Genomic DNA, 15,977 nt, shown 5'->3' on the forward strand with positions numbered 1-15,977 from the left:
TATTTGAGCTAGATTTACGAAATTTTGCTCAATTATTACATTTAATGACCAAACTAATTTATACAATTTAGAAATTTATTGCTACTTTTTTAAGCAGAGGGTGTTGAAAAACACTGTTTTTGGTTTGTAATTTATGGTCGGTCTCTCAAATCTCTAAAAACTTTAAACGTCTTTGATAAGTGTGATGCCATAACAGGCCTTGCATGTTTCCTAGCTTAAAAAATTTCTTTAATTCCATATTTGAATTTTTTTAATCATTCTTAATCTAATTTTAATTTAATTAAACCAAATATTCAATTTTTATTACATTTCATGAAATAACAATCAATGCAATGGCTAACCTTTTAGTTCAATACAAATGTAAAACTAATTAATTCTCAACATCAGCTAAATCATACATCAAAATCTATTTATAACTATTTATATTTTATTTCTCTTACCACTAAAAAAATTTAGTTACAGGGTTCTTTAAACTCTCACGGTCTTTTTGGCAATTAGCCATTTTCAAATTATTTCAAAATTTAATATTAATTACAGGGGTTGACCTTGTTTTAGGCTATTTTATCTTTCGATTAATCGCCAACCATGGATCTCTTTCCTTGCTCCTAACTGTCGTTTGGGAACAATTCACTTTACTTTTAATTTTGAATTCTTGACGTTAAAACTGGGGAAAATCCGCCCCTCAGCCCGACCGTTAATTAATTTTACGAAATTCTTGATGGGAGAATGGGAATCAACACATACCTTTAAAGGGGCATCTTATCTTTATTTTATTTTAAAAATTATATATGGCCATATTATGCCGACCGGCCTGTGTAGGGAACAGGGAACTGTCCTTGCATTAAAGGTTCTGGGTTCGAATCCCGGGCAAGGCATGGATGTTCTTTCCTTCTCTGCACTATCTGTCCTCACTGTGGGAGCGACGTTGGCCTACCTAATATGGTGTCCCTGAAAGAGAGGCCAACAAAATCGCCCTGTATATGCCTGAATTGACGGATGTTAACTCAGGTGGGCATTGGGGAAAAAAATATATAGCCATATTGTTACTAATAATAATTACAAAGTAAGAAAGTAATTTTTCTTTAAATGTTTTTGTTTAATTCCCTCACATAAAATATTATTCAGTCGTAAGAGACGCAAGTGTATTTCCTGTGGTCAAAATATGCTTAAATACTACAATGATATTACCCATACTATAAAATAGAACAAACCACCATCACAATAATTATGAGAAATCACATACTAAACAATTTTAAATTTATAAAATGATTCGCTAAGTATTTTTTGAGGAAGATAAAAATTTTGTTAGTACAGAAGTGCTTCCATTATTTTGTTCAACCCCTGTATTTTGTACCCTATTCAAATTAATAATAACACTGTTCATTCCATTATTTTGTACATTACCACATTCCATTATTTTGTACCCTATTTCTATTTAATAACACTGTAATTTTTTAACAAATATATGGAGAAAAAAAACTTACAACTGCATTTACAATTTCCCTTAGGTTTAGCTATTCCAGCCATTCTTCTTGTTCTTGGAGGAGATTTAGACACAATTGATGAAATATTGTTATGTCTTCAAAAAGATATTCCAATACTTTTGTGTTGTGGATCTGGTGATATAGCAGATATTATTGCAATCGCAATTTCTGGATGCAATATAGCGAGCTCAAAGTGGGTTTTTGAAGCACTTTAAAGTAATAAAATTCAAATTAATCAATTATTTTTTTCGAAATAAGTAAAACTATTACATTATATTACTCAAATGTGTTCAATTTTAAAGTCGTTTTGTTGAAATATTGTGAATTATTAAAATAGGACTAGATATGATAACTATATAATTTTAAAAATTATAATTTATTTCTTTAATCCTTTAGATAGTTTTATTAAAATAATATTCATGAATAAAATATTACTTTATGAAAACGCTTAAAAAAGTAAATTAATAAATTAATTATATTTAATAAAAATAAATTGAAATACTTTATTATATTTGATGAAAATGAAACACTTTAAAATGACACACTTTAAAGTAATAAAATTTAAATTATTCAATATTTTTTTTAGAAATAAGTAAAATTATAACATTATATTACTCAAATGTGTTCAATTTTAAAGCAATTTTGTTGAAATATTTTGTAATACTAAAATAGTTTGACTAGTTAAAATAATTATATCATTTTAAATTATCATTTATTTCATTAAACTTTTAGAGAGTTAATTGTTTTATTAGAATAATATTTATGAATAAAAAATTACTTTATTAAATTATTTTAAAAAAATCAAATAATAAAATAATTATATTGAATGAAATGTTTTAATAAAAAAATTTAATGCTGTAAAATATTTCAACATAATAATATGATATTTTATATTAGCATTCATAAATTAAATTTGTTAAAATATTTCAAATTATTAAAATAAATTGATTAGATATGATATTTATATCATTTTAAATTATCATTTATTTCATTAAACTTTTCGATAATTAAATGTTTTATTAAATTAATATTTATAAATAGCAAATTACTTTACTGAAATATTTAAAAAAATAAATTAATGAAATAATTATATTTAATAAAATGTTTTAATAAAATAATTTAGTGCTGTAAAACATTTCAATATAATAATTTTATATTTTTATATTAACATGCATAAATTTTAAAATAACATTTATATAAAATAATTTTATTATTTATTGCATATTAAGTTATATTATAAAGAATTAAATTAAAGTTTTGTTCAACAATTTTATTTTTAAATAGGTGTGAAAGAATGATTGCCGAGGAAGATAAAGATTTAATAAGAAACTTACTAAATTCCTACTCAAAGAAATCTAAAATTAGTGCGGCTGCATTAGATGCCAAAGTTAAAGATATTTATAAATGTTGCAAGAAGAAAAATTTAGTAAGTGTTTTTTAATTTTTAAGGTATCGAAACTGGAGCTGGATTCCACACTTTTTATAAAATGATGTTCCATTTTCTTTATTATTGCTAATTATTACTTTATTATTACAGTTTTTTTACGATTTTTTTTTTTGAATAGTTGAAGGGCAGTTTTCAAAAACTCGAAATATGACCAACGCCTCCGAGAAGAGAGAAGACTTTCGCATGGGTTATCATAAATAAGAAATAGCATCGTTTAGTAGCTCAAAAGTTGCTTCATCTTTCGTATTTTCCCCACTGCGCAGTATAGTATCCCGAAAGCTGTGACATTTTTCGTGTTCTCTCCACAGCCCTGTTTAGTAGCTCATACGCTGTGACATTTTTCTTTTTTTCACCCACTGCGCAGTTTATGTTCATTATGGTCAACTGCTAAATAGATCCTTGTGGGGGCATTCTGTGACGTTCAAATAACACAGCTCTAAATTTTAGGCTCTGACTACAGTTAAGTTTAAATTTAATACGCAGTAAAAATTTTAGAGTTTTCAGTTCCGACAATTGACATTAATTAACATAAGTTGTTGCAAAAGTTTTCAATAAATGCCTTAAAAAAATTTCCAACCAAAAAGGCATTTATGATGTTAACTGCGCCAATGTGACCTTATTATTTTTCAATTCTGTCTAGATGTTTACAAATAAAAATAAGATTATAAGGAATAAATAGCACGGTTACTAGATAATATCCGTAACTAATATAGCAGTAATAGATAAATTATATTTCACCAAGGAAAAATTTTAGTGTTTGGAAACATGGTAAAAAGTAACGCATCAAACCACACTATTATTTTAACAGAAAAATGATTAAAGTAAGTACTTTAAACTTAGTTATCCATCCTTAAAAAGTTTTTCTCAGGTACTTAGGAACTCATATTTTTGTAAAATATTTTCAAACAAAATGTTATTTTCTTGCTCGTAAAATTGGGGAGAGTTCAATCAGTCCGCAGTACTGATAGTTTTTCCTGCAAATTTTATTATTTAAGGTAATTTGATAGCATGAAATTTGAAGAAAAATATTATTTTAGAGTTAATTTTGTATAAATTGAAAAATATATTTCACAGCTAGGAAATATTTATAAAATGTAACATAAATATCAATAAAATTCAAAATCAGCTGCTGTTTGTTATTGTTCCCACCTTTCGATAAAGCATATCTGAAGCACAATTTTATGAAATGCCCACAAAAAGTATCCTAGAAACACTTTTAAATTGATCGAATTTTAAATATGTAAAGTGTTATGATAATATGTCCAAGAAATATTTTAAAATATAGACAGTAGTTAGTTGCTACTGCTTATCATGCTTATTATAATGCACAAAAATACCTTTTTCCGATTTTTCCGAAAAAAGAAGAAACATGATATTTTATTTTAACTTCGTCCATAATAAATTAATTTTGACATCAAACTTTCTAAAAGACTAAACTCTCTTAAAATAAATTGACTTCTATTCCAAACATAGAAATTTCATACATATTTAAAAAGGAATACAGGATGGCCAAAACAGGGTTGCTACAGGTGACTAAAATTGCAAAAAAATTGCAAAAAGTGCTAATTTTTAAAATTAAATATTTTATTAATCAATATTTGTCACGGTAAAAAAGTATATATTTTGTTAAAGGTGTTGTTTTATTTCATTTCTAGTTTCATATCTTTGAGATAAATGGAAATGAGAGCTTAGATTTGCACATTCTTTCAACTGTGATAAAACGTAAGTTATTTTTTACAAATTAAATATACTACTAAATCAAAGCTACGTTAACACTATGACGGAGATGGGTTACTGGTGTTCCTTTCATGTATATTTTTACAGACGCTCTGATTACAAGTAAAAATATATTTTGACATTTTTCAATTATAAAAAGCGGGAATTATTTAACAAGTATGAAAACATAGAATCATATTTATACTAATATATAAAATCCAAAGAAAAAAAGTAGTTTTGCATTTTTTTTTTCAGTGTAAGAAATTTCAGTGATAAATAACTGTTTCTTTCAGATCTAAATAACAGCAAATTAAAAAAAAATTATTGTTCTCAAGTGAGCCGTGTTTGAAAGCTTTTACTTTTAACACAGAAAAAGACATTGGTGTTTCATGCAGTATTTCATAACCATAAACTATTAAAGCGCTAAATATTATATTTTCGCTTATTTTGACCTAAATTAGCACAAAATAATAAAAAAAATTGTTTAATAAAAATTCCGCACCAAAGTGTTATTGTTCAAAAATCTAAATCCGTCCAAAATAATGTAAGTTTAAAGAAAATACGTAATAGTTTCTGATATCGTAACTTACAAATTATATCACAACTTATGGCACAAATTAATATAACTTACGTCACAAATTAATTAGGATTAGGCCTTCACACCATCTTAGTCCATGAAAATTCGATTTTCACTTCAAAAGTTACTAAAGTGTTCTCACTCTTTCAAAAAGGCACTTTTTACATTGTTGCATCGTTAGTATTTGAGAATTCTAGGATGAATAACGAATTCTGCTTACGCTATATTTTTAATTGTTTAATTGAATAATTATTTTTCAGATAAAAAAGGTGCTTCGCTTCGAGATCAGCTGTTACTCGCCGTTAATTGGAACAGACCTGATGTGGCAAAAAAGTTATTTCCTGATTGTGGTTCTTGGCCATTGGACATCATTGAAGATGCCATGACAGCAGCTCTTATCACAAACAAGCCTGCCTTTGTTCGATTGCTTTTGAAACGTGGCATTGTCATGCGAGATTATTTAACAGTTGGATTGTTGAGAACACTTTATAACGAATGCGTAAGAAACAATTATTACTTTCGCATATCCGTGAACGAGTAGAAATATGCTCTGCTTTTTATAAGAGATAAAACTCATCATCGATATAATTATTATCATGCATGTATATATATGTTAAATTTATTTGTAAGTAATTGTGGTCAAAATCATTTTCGATGCGATTTTTGACATCAAAGACCTAAATAGATAGAATAAATTTTTAAGAATAAAAATTTAAAAAAAATCTAAAAATGAGCGAAAATTTTTCTTTAGAGATCTAACCTTTTTTTTCTTAGCCATTAGAGCCTTTAGTTATCTGATTTATTAGAATTAATGTGGAGGATGTTGTTTTAACCCTTTTGAAGGCCGTGGTAAGTATACTTCCCACCACGTTTCACCACTTTTCATTTAGGTTTCCATTTTTCAATAACTTCAGCTTTCTTAACTCTTTGACGGTTATGAACGAGTTCAGCTCGCAATCGAATCGTGCCTCATAAAGCGCGCAAACGAGTTCCGCTCGGGAGCAAGATTTCTACCGTAATGGTAGAAATCTTGGATTTATCATTCTGGATCAAGTAACGAGCACTATTCGGGTAGTGAAATTTTCCCCAATGCGTGCTGACGAGCTGACCTCGTTCGTCATAATTATTCTGCATTGACTATGTTAAAAACGAAAAGTACGTAAAAACTGTTATTTATGTACTACGAATAGTTTAAGAAATTTTTAAACGCGTGAGGCGAGCTATCTACCGCATCCAGAGAAGCCAACTTGCTCCGCTTTGTAAAATAGTATTTCCTAGTGATAGCGAAAGTCAAGTTACTTTCAGTTTAGTATTTTTCCTTTTAAGTAATTTTTTCACCACTAAATATCAAAAACTATAAGTATCATATGAAATGCAACGTTAAAGCAACAGTCTACTGGTTACTCTATTAAAAAGTAGGCGTAACTGTCCATCTCCAACGAAATTATAACAATTCCAGAAAGCGGAGCAGTTGGCATCGCCAGAGAAGGGTGACATTTTCGGTACAACAGCGGTGAAAAATAGCTGCCACTTTCGACTACTGTTTGCTCGTAATACTGCGCGAATTAATGAAACAAAAACTGCTCATTTCCCTGACCGTCAAAGGGTTAAAGTGAGTTTGAATAAAATTGGTAGCCATTTGTCACTTTTAAAAAACGTATAAAAGTTATAAAATACATAATTCCTTTCGAAGTTTGCAGCATTTAAGGAATTTATTTTATAAATAAAGAAAAATAAAAGTCAGTAAGTTCCTAATAGGTCATGTTTAATATATTTACCACCAAAAAAATGGCATTTTTATAAACTAAATGAGTTTTTTTTTATATCAATTACTGTTCTTCAACAATTTCAATTCCAAAAATACTTTAATTTACCTTTACTAGAAATAAAGGGCCCATTGAAGGGTTAAGCCCGTAGACCAAGCGAATTTTGCGCATTTATTATGTATTTCTCCTTTTCTCTGAGGCTATGTGGCTACTGTGCACCTGAGAAGCTCGGGGGTAATACCTCGAAGGGAGGCGGGGCAGTTTGCCACAAAACCTCTTCTCTCTCTTAAACTTGTTTGTTCAATCTCACTACTTCATTTTAATTTTCTCTCAGTAAAAGATACTGAACCCCAACTTTCACCTATCAGTTGCGCTTCGGCGATTTATCATTTATTTCCCTCCTATCATTTATTTCCACTCCTTTCCACTCCTATTTCCACTCCTGTTGGAGCCCCTAGCGGGGCTGATGCTAAGATAACCAACACATATGAGTATGAGTATACTATACTCGAGGTTATTCTTTTAAAAAGTAGGCGTATTTATCCTTATTCTACAAGTTTTGCTATTTAATTGGTTACCAATATATTAAAACTTCCGAAGAAAGCGGAGCAGTTGGCATCCCTGGATTACACTAGTCTTCTAGTCGATCCACAAGCCGCCAATTACCCAATCACCTCCTCATCCTCTTCAGACTCAAAGTATCCACAACTTGGGAAAAATTAAAGAGTGGTGACGAACTTTTCCCAAAACTGCTGAAAATTTCATTAACTTAACTTCCAATTAATTTTATAAGATCTGTTTTGAATTTTTCAACTCACAGTGAACGTAATGAAATTATTTTTTAGCATATATGAAATTTTAAAGTACGTATATTTTTCAAAATGAAGTTACCACTTTTACAAAATGATATTATCAGGTCAGAAGGGGTTAAGCCTAATTCCAAAAGTCTTAGTGGTCCTAGGGCAAATTAGATGAAGAAGTCTGATGCCCGCTTCGAGGGCAGACACTTCGTAAAACAACATGTCAAGTCAAGTGTTACAAACTCATAGAAAAGTTTTAGAATAATACCATCTTGATGAAACGAATTAACTAGACATGTAAACAGACAAGTATTTAAAACCGAATAATGTCTTTATGAAATTGGCATTTACCATAATATTTCATTAATTCTAAATAAATATACCTAAACCTGACGACTTTGAAACTTTAATTCTAAAGTAAAAGATAATCGCGGATGAGTTTTTAAATCTGGACACTACTCGAAATACGTATTTATAAAAATAAACAAAGTACAAAATGCATGTTTACTTAAATGGCCATAGCTCGAAATGCCGTTTACAAAAATGGATATAGCTATTTAACATGGACACAACATTTGATTCCGTTTTACAAACTCCTTTTATGAGCATTGTTCTTTTTTTGAAAGAATTAGGTAATGAATCCAAAAAAAAAGTTCGTAATTATAAACCGTTTATTTGCACAAATCACTTGGTACGTGCATTTAATTAAATTAGTACAGTTTATTGCTCCGGGATACTTTGGCATGGCAGGGCATTGGACTCACGTCTGTGACAACTAGAGTTCGAATCCAGCAAGCAAAAGACTCTCCCGTGTAGAAAATGGTAACTGGTGCACTTTAAATCTATCGAATCGCAAAGTCCTCCATGTTTCCATAACAAATTATATCTCTGTGGGTACTGAATAAGAGATTAATTGATCTTTGGTCCAGGTCTAAATTACGATCTGTGGATTAATGAATGGATGTATGATTGGGTCCTCTGTAAATATAACCGTCGTTGAACAGCTCAGTTTACGGCAACCAACGATCAACTCCGTATCCTTGTATTATTCCAATCATAGACTTTAACCTAATCCAGAAGACAAGGGAACTTCTGGATCAAGTATTGGGAAATTTTTGCCTTTGTGGGAGACTTTTTGAGGGAACTAACCCGCATTTGCGTTACATGGAGAGGAAAACCACGAAATCCTCACTTGGCTAGCGAGCCTGATGGCAAGTGTACTCTAACCCATGATCCATCTACCACTGAGGATATTTCACGTTAGCATTGTGGTCGGTGCAACCCGGGTGCGGAATTCGCATCGACCAACCATCACTGGGATTTGAACCCGGTTCTTCTCATTCGAAGGCAAACGTTCTATCTCCTAAGCCACCACTGCTCAGGTCCGCCCTATTAACGTGTCTGGGGTATTTGTGACGAGTTCTTGGCCCTAGATGGCGCCACTGGAAAAGAAGAATACTAGCATGCCTTGTCTGAAAAGACTACGACAACAACAACTGTACGCTTTACTAAATAAGTCTTTTATTTAAGAAAAAAGACTGAAGTCAACAGTTGTTTTCACAAGGTTGTTACGGATGCTATTATTTTGTAACTGTGATAGTAAATTTTCATTTTTGGAATTTAGAGTTTTAAAACTCACATAATCGCTTAGCGCTCTGAATGCGAATTTACGACAGTAATTTATATAGCTGCCCCAACCTCGAATTCAAGCACTCTGCCCCGTAATGATTATGTTCAGTGTTTAATTAAGTAATGAAATGCAAGCACGCAATTCTCCATCTAGTCGTTGAATTTCGGTTGAAAACTGAAAAGGTGCAATTGTTGCTGTTTCCAATTTCGAAAATACGTATTTCGAGCTGTGTTCGGATTTAAAAACTCACCGACATAAAATTGGAAATTTTTTGGCTCCTTTATAACAAAGATAATACTAATTTTTAAGTTTTGCAAACGATTCGAATGAAATCGAATGCCAGGAGTTAGAATTTGCATTTTTCCCCGAAATATTTATTATGCTGCGAATTTGACTTCATTCACTCGTTTAAACAAACATACATTTTGTGCAAAATAAAAGATTCAGTGGCAATATATTTGATTTGCAATCTGTTCTCTTTTAGATATCTGAAAATGAAGCTGCACTAGTTGTCTTAAAAGACTTGACTCATAAAGACAGGTATTTTAATCTCAGAGACATATCAAATTTTCTGGGTTTTTTAATGAGAAAACACCGGCATGATGTCTATCAAAGAGATATTACTTGTAAAAGAGGTATTGAATCAACAGGAATATCCGGAGAGCATTTTGAACAGCCTTTTAGAGAACTATTTATTTGGTCGATCATTGTTCTCAGGTAAGATACTTTTGCAAAGCTGACAATGTTATAGAAATGTAAATTTGCATATATTTGTGATTCTTCGAAAAGTGTGATATTCAAGAGTATAAATGTGATGCATAAAGTACTTTTTTAAATTGTTAACAATAATCAAATTAATCTACACACTGTTGACTATTACGAATTATATTTTGGTAACAAACCTTTTATATTGACCTTAAACAGGTTTTTTCAAAAATAAATCATGTTTATAGTGAGTCAGTAATATGCGTAAATAATGGAGAAATACAAAAAAAAAAAAAAAGATAGAATCACAAGGGAGTTTTTTTTAATTCAAAAAAATATGTAATAACATATTAATGTATTTCTACATAACCATAAGCAATTACTCCTTAAGTTCTACACATCTATTGTGTTCAGAAATATAATATTTTAAGCATTAATTTTTATGTAAAAAATCGCTTTCAAACATAATTACTTTTTACATAAATAATCGTATTAGGTCGATCATTGTTTTTTTTTGCGTAGCTACCAAATTTGTAACAATGTAAATTTGCTGTGATTTTTATGATTTTTCGAAAAGTGTGATACGCAATAATATATATGTGATGTACTAAGTACTTTTTTAAAAAAGAAATTGATACCATTAATCTACTCACTATTCACTATTACGAATTATATTTTGGCAACAAACCTTTCACTAACTCTTCTTCTAGATACGATATTGAGATACGATAAAGCATTGAGATACGATAAAATAGTTTTGGCGAAATTAAAATTTTAAAAAAATTGCTAATGTTTAATACATAAAGAGATGTGAGATTTTAAACATACCATGCAGATTTGTAACGCTATGAATTTAGCAGTTAAATTATAATTAAAAGTTCCAAAGAACAGCAAAAAAAATAAATATTTCATGATTTAAAAAATTAAAGGCGTCCATTTCGCCCCCGGTCATGAGAATGGCTGCCTATTTTTGAGCACTCGAAACATGTCAACTTTTATTACCATCATCAATATTTTAAAGCAAATGTAGCTTTAAAATCATTCAACACTTTTTCAATATTTAATAACGAAATTAATTTTTATGCTAAGCTAATATTATTCTTCATTCATATTATATTTTACAGGTGGTTACGATTCTTTTCAATTCATTGCCAGCGTTTTAACAATCAATAGTCTGTCAGTTTGAAGCTTTGATAAAATAAATCTTATTAATTTAAATGGTTACATAAAAAAAAATTAAGCTAATTAGAAAAGTTGTTTTTAATGAAGAGATAAAATTAAAACAAATAAAAAATAATGGCAACAAATGGTTTAATAACATCATGATGCTTTGTTCGCCACTGCATTGCATTGGAGGTAAAATATATCATGAAATCACACCATGTTGGTTTGATTTTTAAGTTGTTGTTTCTTAATTATTGCTGCTCTATAAATTCGATAGATATAGTTTATTATCATTATACCAATTTTTCATGAAGCCACTTTTTGAATGACTTCAATATAAAAAGTCTGGATAAAAAAAGTTAATTATGCCAGATGAAATCATTCCATAGCTTTGAATTCCTTTTTGTCATTTAATTACTGTTTCTCTGTAATTTAGGACGGATTTTTTTTCTTTTTCGGAAATCTTTGGATTGAAATTCAAAAACTACTGTATATAAACTGTATATGTTAATACTGTATATGTTAGTATATAAACGGTTAAATGAGTCATATAAGACAACAACACAATTTTTGACATTGAAAGTTATTTTACCATTCAAAGTTTTGTTTCTCAATAATGTAGGACGGAAATGGCATTGTTTTTCTGGACGGAAACCCAAAAACCATTACAAATGTCTGTAGTTGCCACTGCACTGTATTGGAGGTTAAATGTGTCATATGAAAACGAGGAAAAATCAATTTATGTAGATAAAAAAAAGGTAAAAACGAAGTAATTTTTTCTCTTAAACAAATATAAAAGTATTTTATTAATTTAATTACTAATTTATTACTTAATATTTATTAATATTATTATAATAATTATTTATTTAGTATATTATCATTATTGTAATTATTATAATTATTACTTATTACTATTATAATTATTATAATGAATTATTACTAGAATAATTGTTTTAATTAATTATTATTATAATAAGTGTTATAATTCATTATTATTACAATTTGTATAATTAATTATTATGATTATAATTAATTATTATTATGATTATTATAATGAATTATTATGATTATCGTTATTAATTTTCAGTATTATTGCTATAATTAATTAATTATTATTATTTAATATTTATTTATAATTTATTATTCATTAATTAATTATAATTATTTATTGGACTTCAATAATTTAGTTTTTTTTCTTTGAACAGGAATTCGAAAAGATTGCAACAGGTGTTCTTGAAGAATGTGACAAAATGGACTGGAAAAAAACCTCTGAAATTTTGAACTTTCGGGATGGCTATTGGGGAAATATGACATTATTGGATCTCGCAATTTTGGGATATGACAGGGTAAGACCATTGCTTACTAAACCAGGGCGTCCTGTGGTTCCTTAAAATTATGATAGTGGTATATAAATTTTTATAGTAAATGTATTTCACGTTTTTAAAAAGTTAACATGACATATTCTTGATACCCACAATAACCCATCCATATTTTGATAATCAAGAATTTAAATTTGTTAAAAAAGTGGCATGTTCATTCGTTTTTATCTCCATTAATTTAATGACTCGTTAGCCTTAACTAGCTAGAAATTAAGACGGCGATATTTCAAACTACAAGATTGACACCCAATTCATCAAATACCGATAATTTTACCAAATTTATTGAATAAATATCTATTTATTGTTGGTTATTATTTTTGTCTGGTTTTTATATTTGGTTTGGTAATACTTAACTCATAAACTTTCAAAGCTCTCGTGATTTCTCATATACTTTTTCCAAAAAAATCAAAACTGTTAAAATCATTCAATTTTTCTGGTATATTTTTCAAAACGTATTAAAATAGTTGTGAAATAACAACAAGTTGTGCAACAAAACGCATATTTTTTAATTTAGCGAGAGCATTTAAACGATCAGAACTAATCAATTTATAATTAGTTTCTCTGTTTTAAATTTTGAATCATCATATGTGTGATTAAGTCTTCACTCATTATTTCGAAGTTTTCATTTCACTATACATTGAATGTTTCATTATATGAATATATCATATTTCTCTGAACTATTTTTCTTCTTCTAACTTCATAGGGATTTATGTCTTCAGGTATCTGTATCTCTCTCAATTAATCTGTAATTAGTTTAAGTTCACTGTTTTAAATTTTAGATCATCATATGCTTGATTATGTCTTCACTCATAGTTTCGAAGTGTTCAGTTCCCTATCCATTGAATATTTTATTATACGAATATATGATATTGCTCTGAAATAATTTTGTTCTTCTAATTTCTTAGGGGTTTATGTCTTCAGAAACCTGCATAAAGCTTACAGAACAATTGTGGTTTGGAAAACTTGAAAGCAATACAGTTCTCAGGGTAAGTCTCATTTTCATTTAATTGAAATTGGAAAACATTTAAAAGCTCATTCACACTTGTCAACTTTTTCCGCTTTTGACGGAAGGTTTTTTCAGAAGATGTAAAGGGGTATTAAATTTTTTAATTTAAACATATTATTTTCGATTTTATTTACAGCGGAAATAAATAAAAATTAAAAGGGTTTCAACCACTTTTTACATTTTTAATCGACAATGGCATTCTTACAGAGAGTTGGCATGCATATAATAAAAGTTCAAAGAAAAAAATTTTAGCGAAAAATCAATTTTGAAATTTTGATGTCATGCTCCTGCGTACATGTATAGAACTTCTTTAGGAGATAAAGCATAAGAACAATTTAATGCAAATTTTTTTTTGCTTTAAGTTATTCTTATTTTTTTCATGTAATTCTAATGTTTTTAAAATATAAATGTTCGGAGTTTGTTACAATCATCTTTTGTAAATTTTGAAATTCATTAGTATTAAATTGGAAAAATAAGAATAAAAATTACAATCACCTTTAAAACTCAGTAGCACTTGAAATTTAATGTAAAAAAGACCAAGACTTATCTTGCGTTCCAGACGATATAAATAAAATCGATTGTATTAAATGTCGAAGAAATTGAAAATAATTGCAAAAACTTTTCGTTTCCTCCTTAAAAATTTTTTGTAATTTAATATTTGTCATAAGCAGTGAATTACAAAAGATTGTTATCATAAGTAATGAATTACAAAAGATTGTTATCATAAGTAGTGAATTACAAAAGATTGTTATCATAAGTAGTGAATTACAAAAGATTGTTATCATAAGTAGTGAATTACAAAAGATTGTTATCATAAGTAGTGAATTACAAAAGATTGTTATCATAAGTAGTGAATTACAAAAGATTGTTATCATAAGTAGTGAATTAAAATAATTTTTTCACACTTTTGCTGTATTTCTTGCATTTGCAGGCCTACGAACTACAACGCTTTTTGCGAATTTTTTAATGAAATGGTAGACATTCAAAGACCAAAATTTTTAAAAATTTTATAATTTTGCTTATATTTTAAAAACCTTACCACGATAGAGCTAGAACAAAGTAATGTTGCGTATGAAATTTGTAATAATTTATATGTAGTGGTGAGGAAAATAATTTCAAATGAATAAAAAAATAATGCACATTAAGACATAAGCTTAGGTGCCACTAGATTTTTATTCCTTTATTTCTCTCAGAATAACTACTTAAAGATTTGCACAATTTTGTTTAAAAAATTATTTGTAAGGAAAACGGAATTCCAGAATGAAAACGCACATGTTCACAACAGTTTGAAGAAAATGCATAAAAATTGGTACACTGGTATGCTAGATATAGTAGTATATATTATTTAAAAAAGAGAATTACTTAAAAAATGTATAAAAATTGTTTGAAACAGAAATCTACATTTATATGGGAAGCTTATTTTTTGAAGTTTAAATTTTAATTGTTTGCAATTAATTTGGCATTATATTTTATTATAAAATAATTTTAAAGCATATTTTATCTATGCATAATTCCTTCCTTGCTTAATTCATATTTGTTATTCATATCTAAATAGTGTTTGTAAAGTATGTTAATTATTTTAGACCGTTATGTTAAGGGGCGCAAAACTGAATTTCTCCCCTGGCGTTGCAAGCCCTTAATTCATAAGTATAAATTTTCAATTGTTTGTTTTTCAATTTCTTGTAATTAATTTTTCTTTTGTTAGCTTAGCCTTACTATCTTCAATCCTTTACTCATCGGCTTAGGATACCTCAGATACAGACATGATCCTGATGCAGAAAGGGAGCCAAATATTTTTGAAAAAATTTACTTTTTTTATTCTTGCCCGGCTATTAAAATGATGGTGCTTTTTGTAAGTAATTTCATAAATATTCCTTTTTAACTGCCTTTTACAGGAAAAAAATCCTAATCAAGCATATTCCTTTGTAGTTTTTTGATGAATTAACTTTCGTTTTAATGGCTCGAGACAGATTCCAAACATTAAGATTCCTATTCATTACTTCCTCTGTCTCAAATTAATTGCAACATTTGAATATTATTGATACTGTTAGTTTCATGATTTTGTTTGAACGTTTTCAAAGATTTCAGTGAGTTATGCTTTCAATCACCAACAGTTACTCACCAAGAATTCCTTAAATCGGTGCTAAATTAGTTTCAAAGTCTAGTGTTCGCCACTCTAAAGTCACGCCCCATTTTGTCACGCCCCATTCACCAGTAATCGCTTAAAACTAACTTCTAGCTAGTATAATTTTACTGGTTTCAAACTACAGAACTGCATCGAAAGTTATTTATGACTCCATTTA

At 28.7% G+C, this 15,977-nt stretch overlaps 1 protein-coding gene across 1 annotated transcript in view; it reads left to right on the forward strand.

Moving 5' to 3' along the window:
- The window catches only part of LOC107439090 (transient receptor potential cation channel subfamily M member 1), a 49,661-nt gene that overhangs the window by 17,376 nt on the left and 16,308 nt on the right, over positions 1-15,977 (forward strand). The window contains exons 8-16 of the mRNA XM_087155941.1: positions 1,509-1,677; positions 2,769-2,910; positions 4,587-4,653; positions 5,485-5,723; positions 9,905-10,137; positions 11,912-12,047; positions 12,495-12,635; positions 13,574-13,654; positions 15,380-15,526. Coding sequence (XP_087012067.1) covers positions 1,509-1,677; positions 2,769-2,910; positions 4,587-4,653; positions 5,485-5,723; positions 9,905-10,137; positions 11,912-12,047; positions 12,495-12,635; positions 13,574-13,654; positions 15,380-15,526 — 1,355 coding nt within the window. The remainder of the gene's footprint in view (positions 1-1,508; positions 1,678-2,768; positions 2,911-4,586; positions 4,654-5,484; positions 5,724-9,904; positions 10,138-11,911; positions 12,048-12,494; positions 12,636-13,573; positions 13,655-15,379; positions 15,527-15,977) is intronic.

Source organism: Parasteatoda tepidariorum, chromosome 12, assembly GCF_982258835.1.
Source record: "Parasteatoda tepidariorum strain Cologne lab strain chromosome 12, Ptep-v5.0, whole genome shotgun sequence".
Taxonomy (NCBI): Eukaryota; Metazoa; Arthropoda; class Arachnida; order Araneae; family Theridiidae; genus Parasteatoda; species Parasteatoda tepidariorum.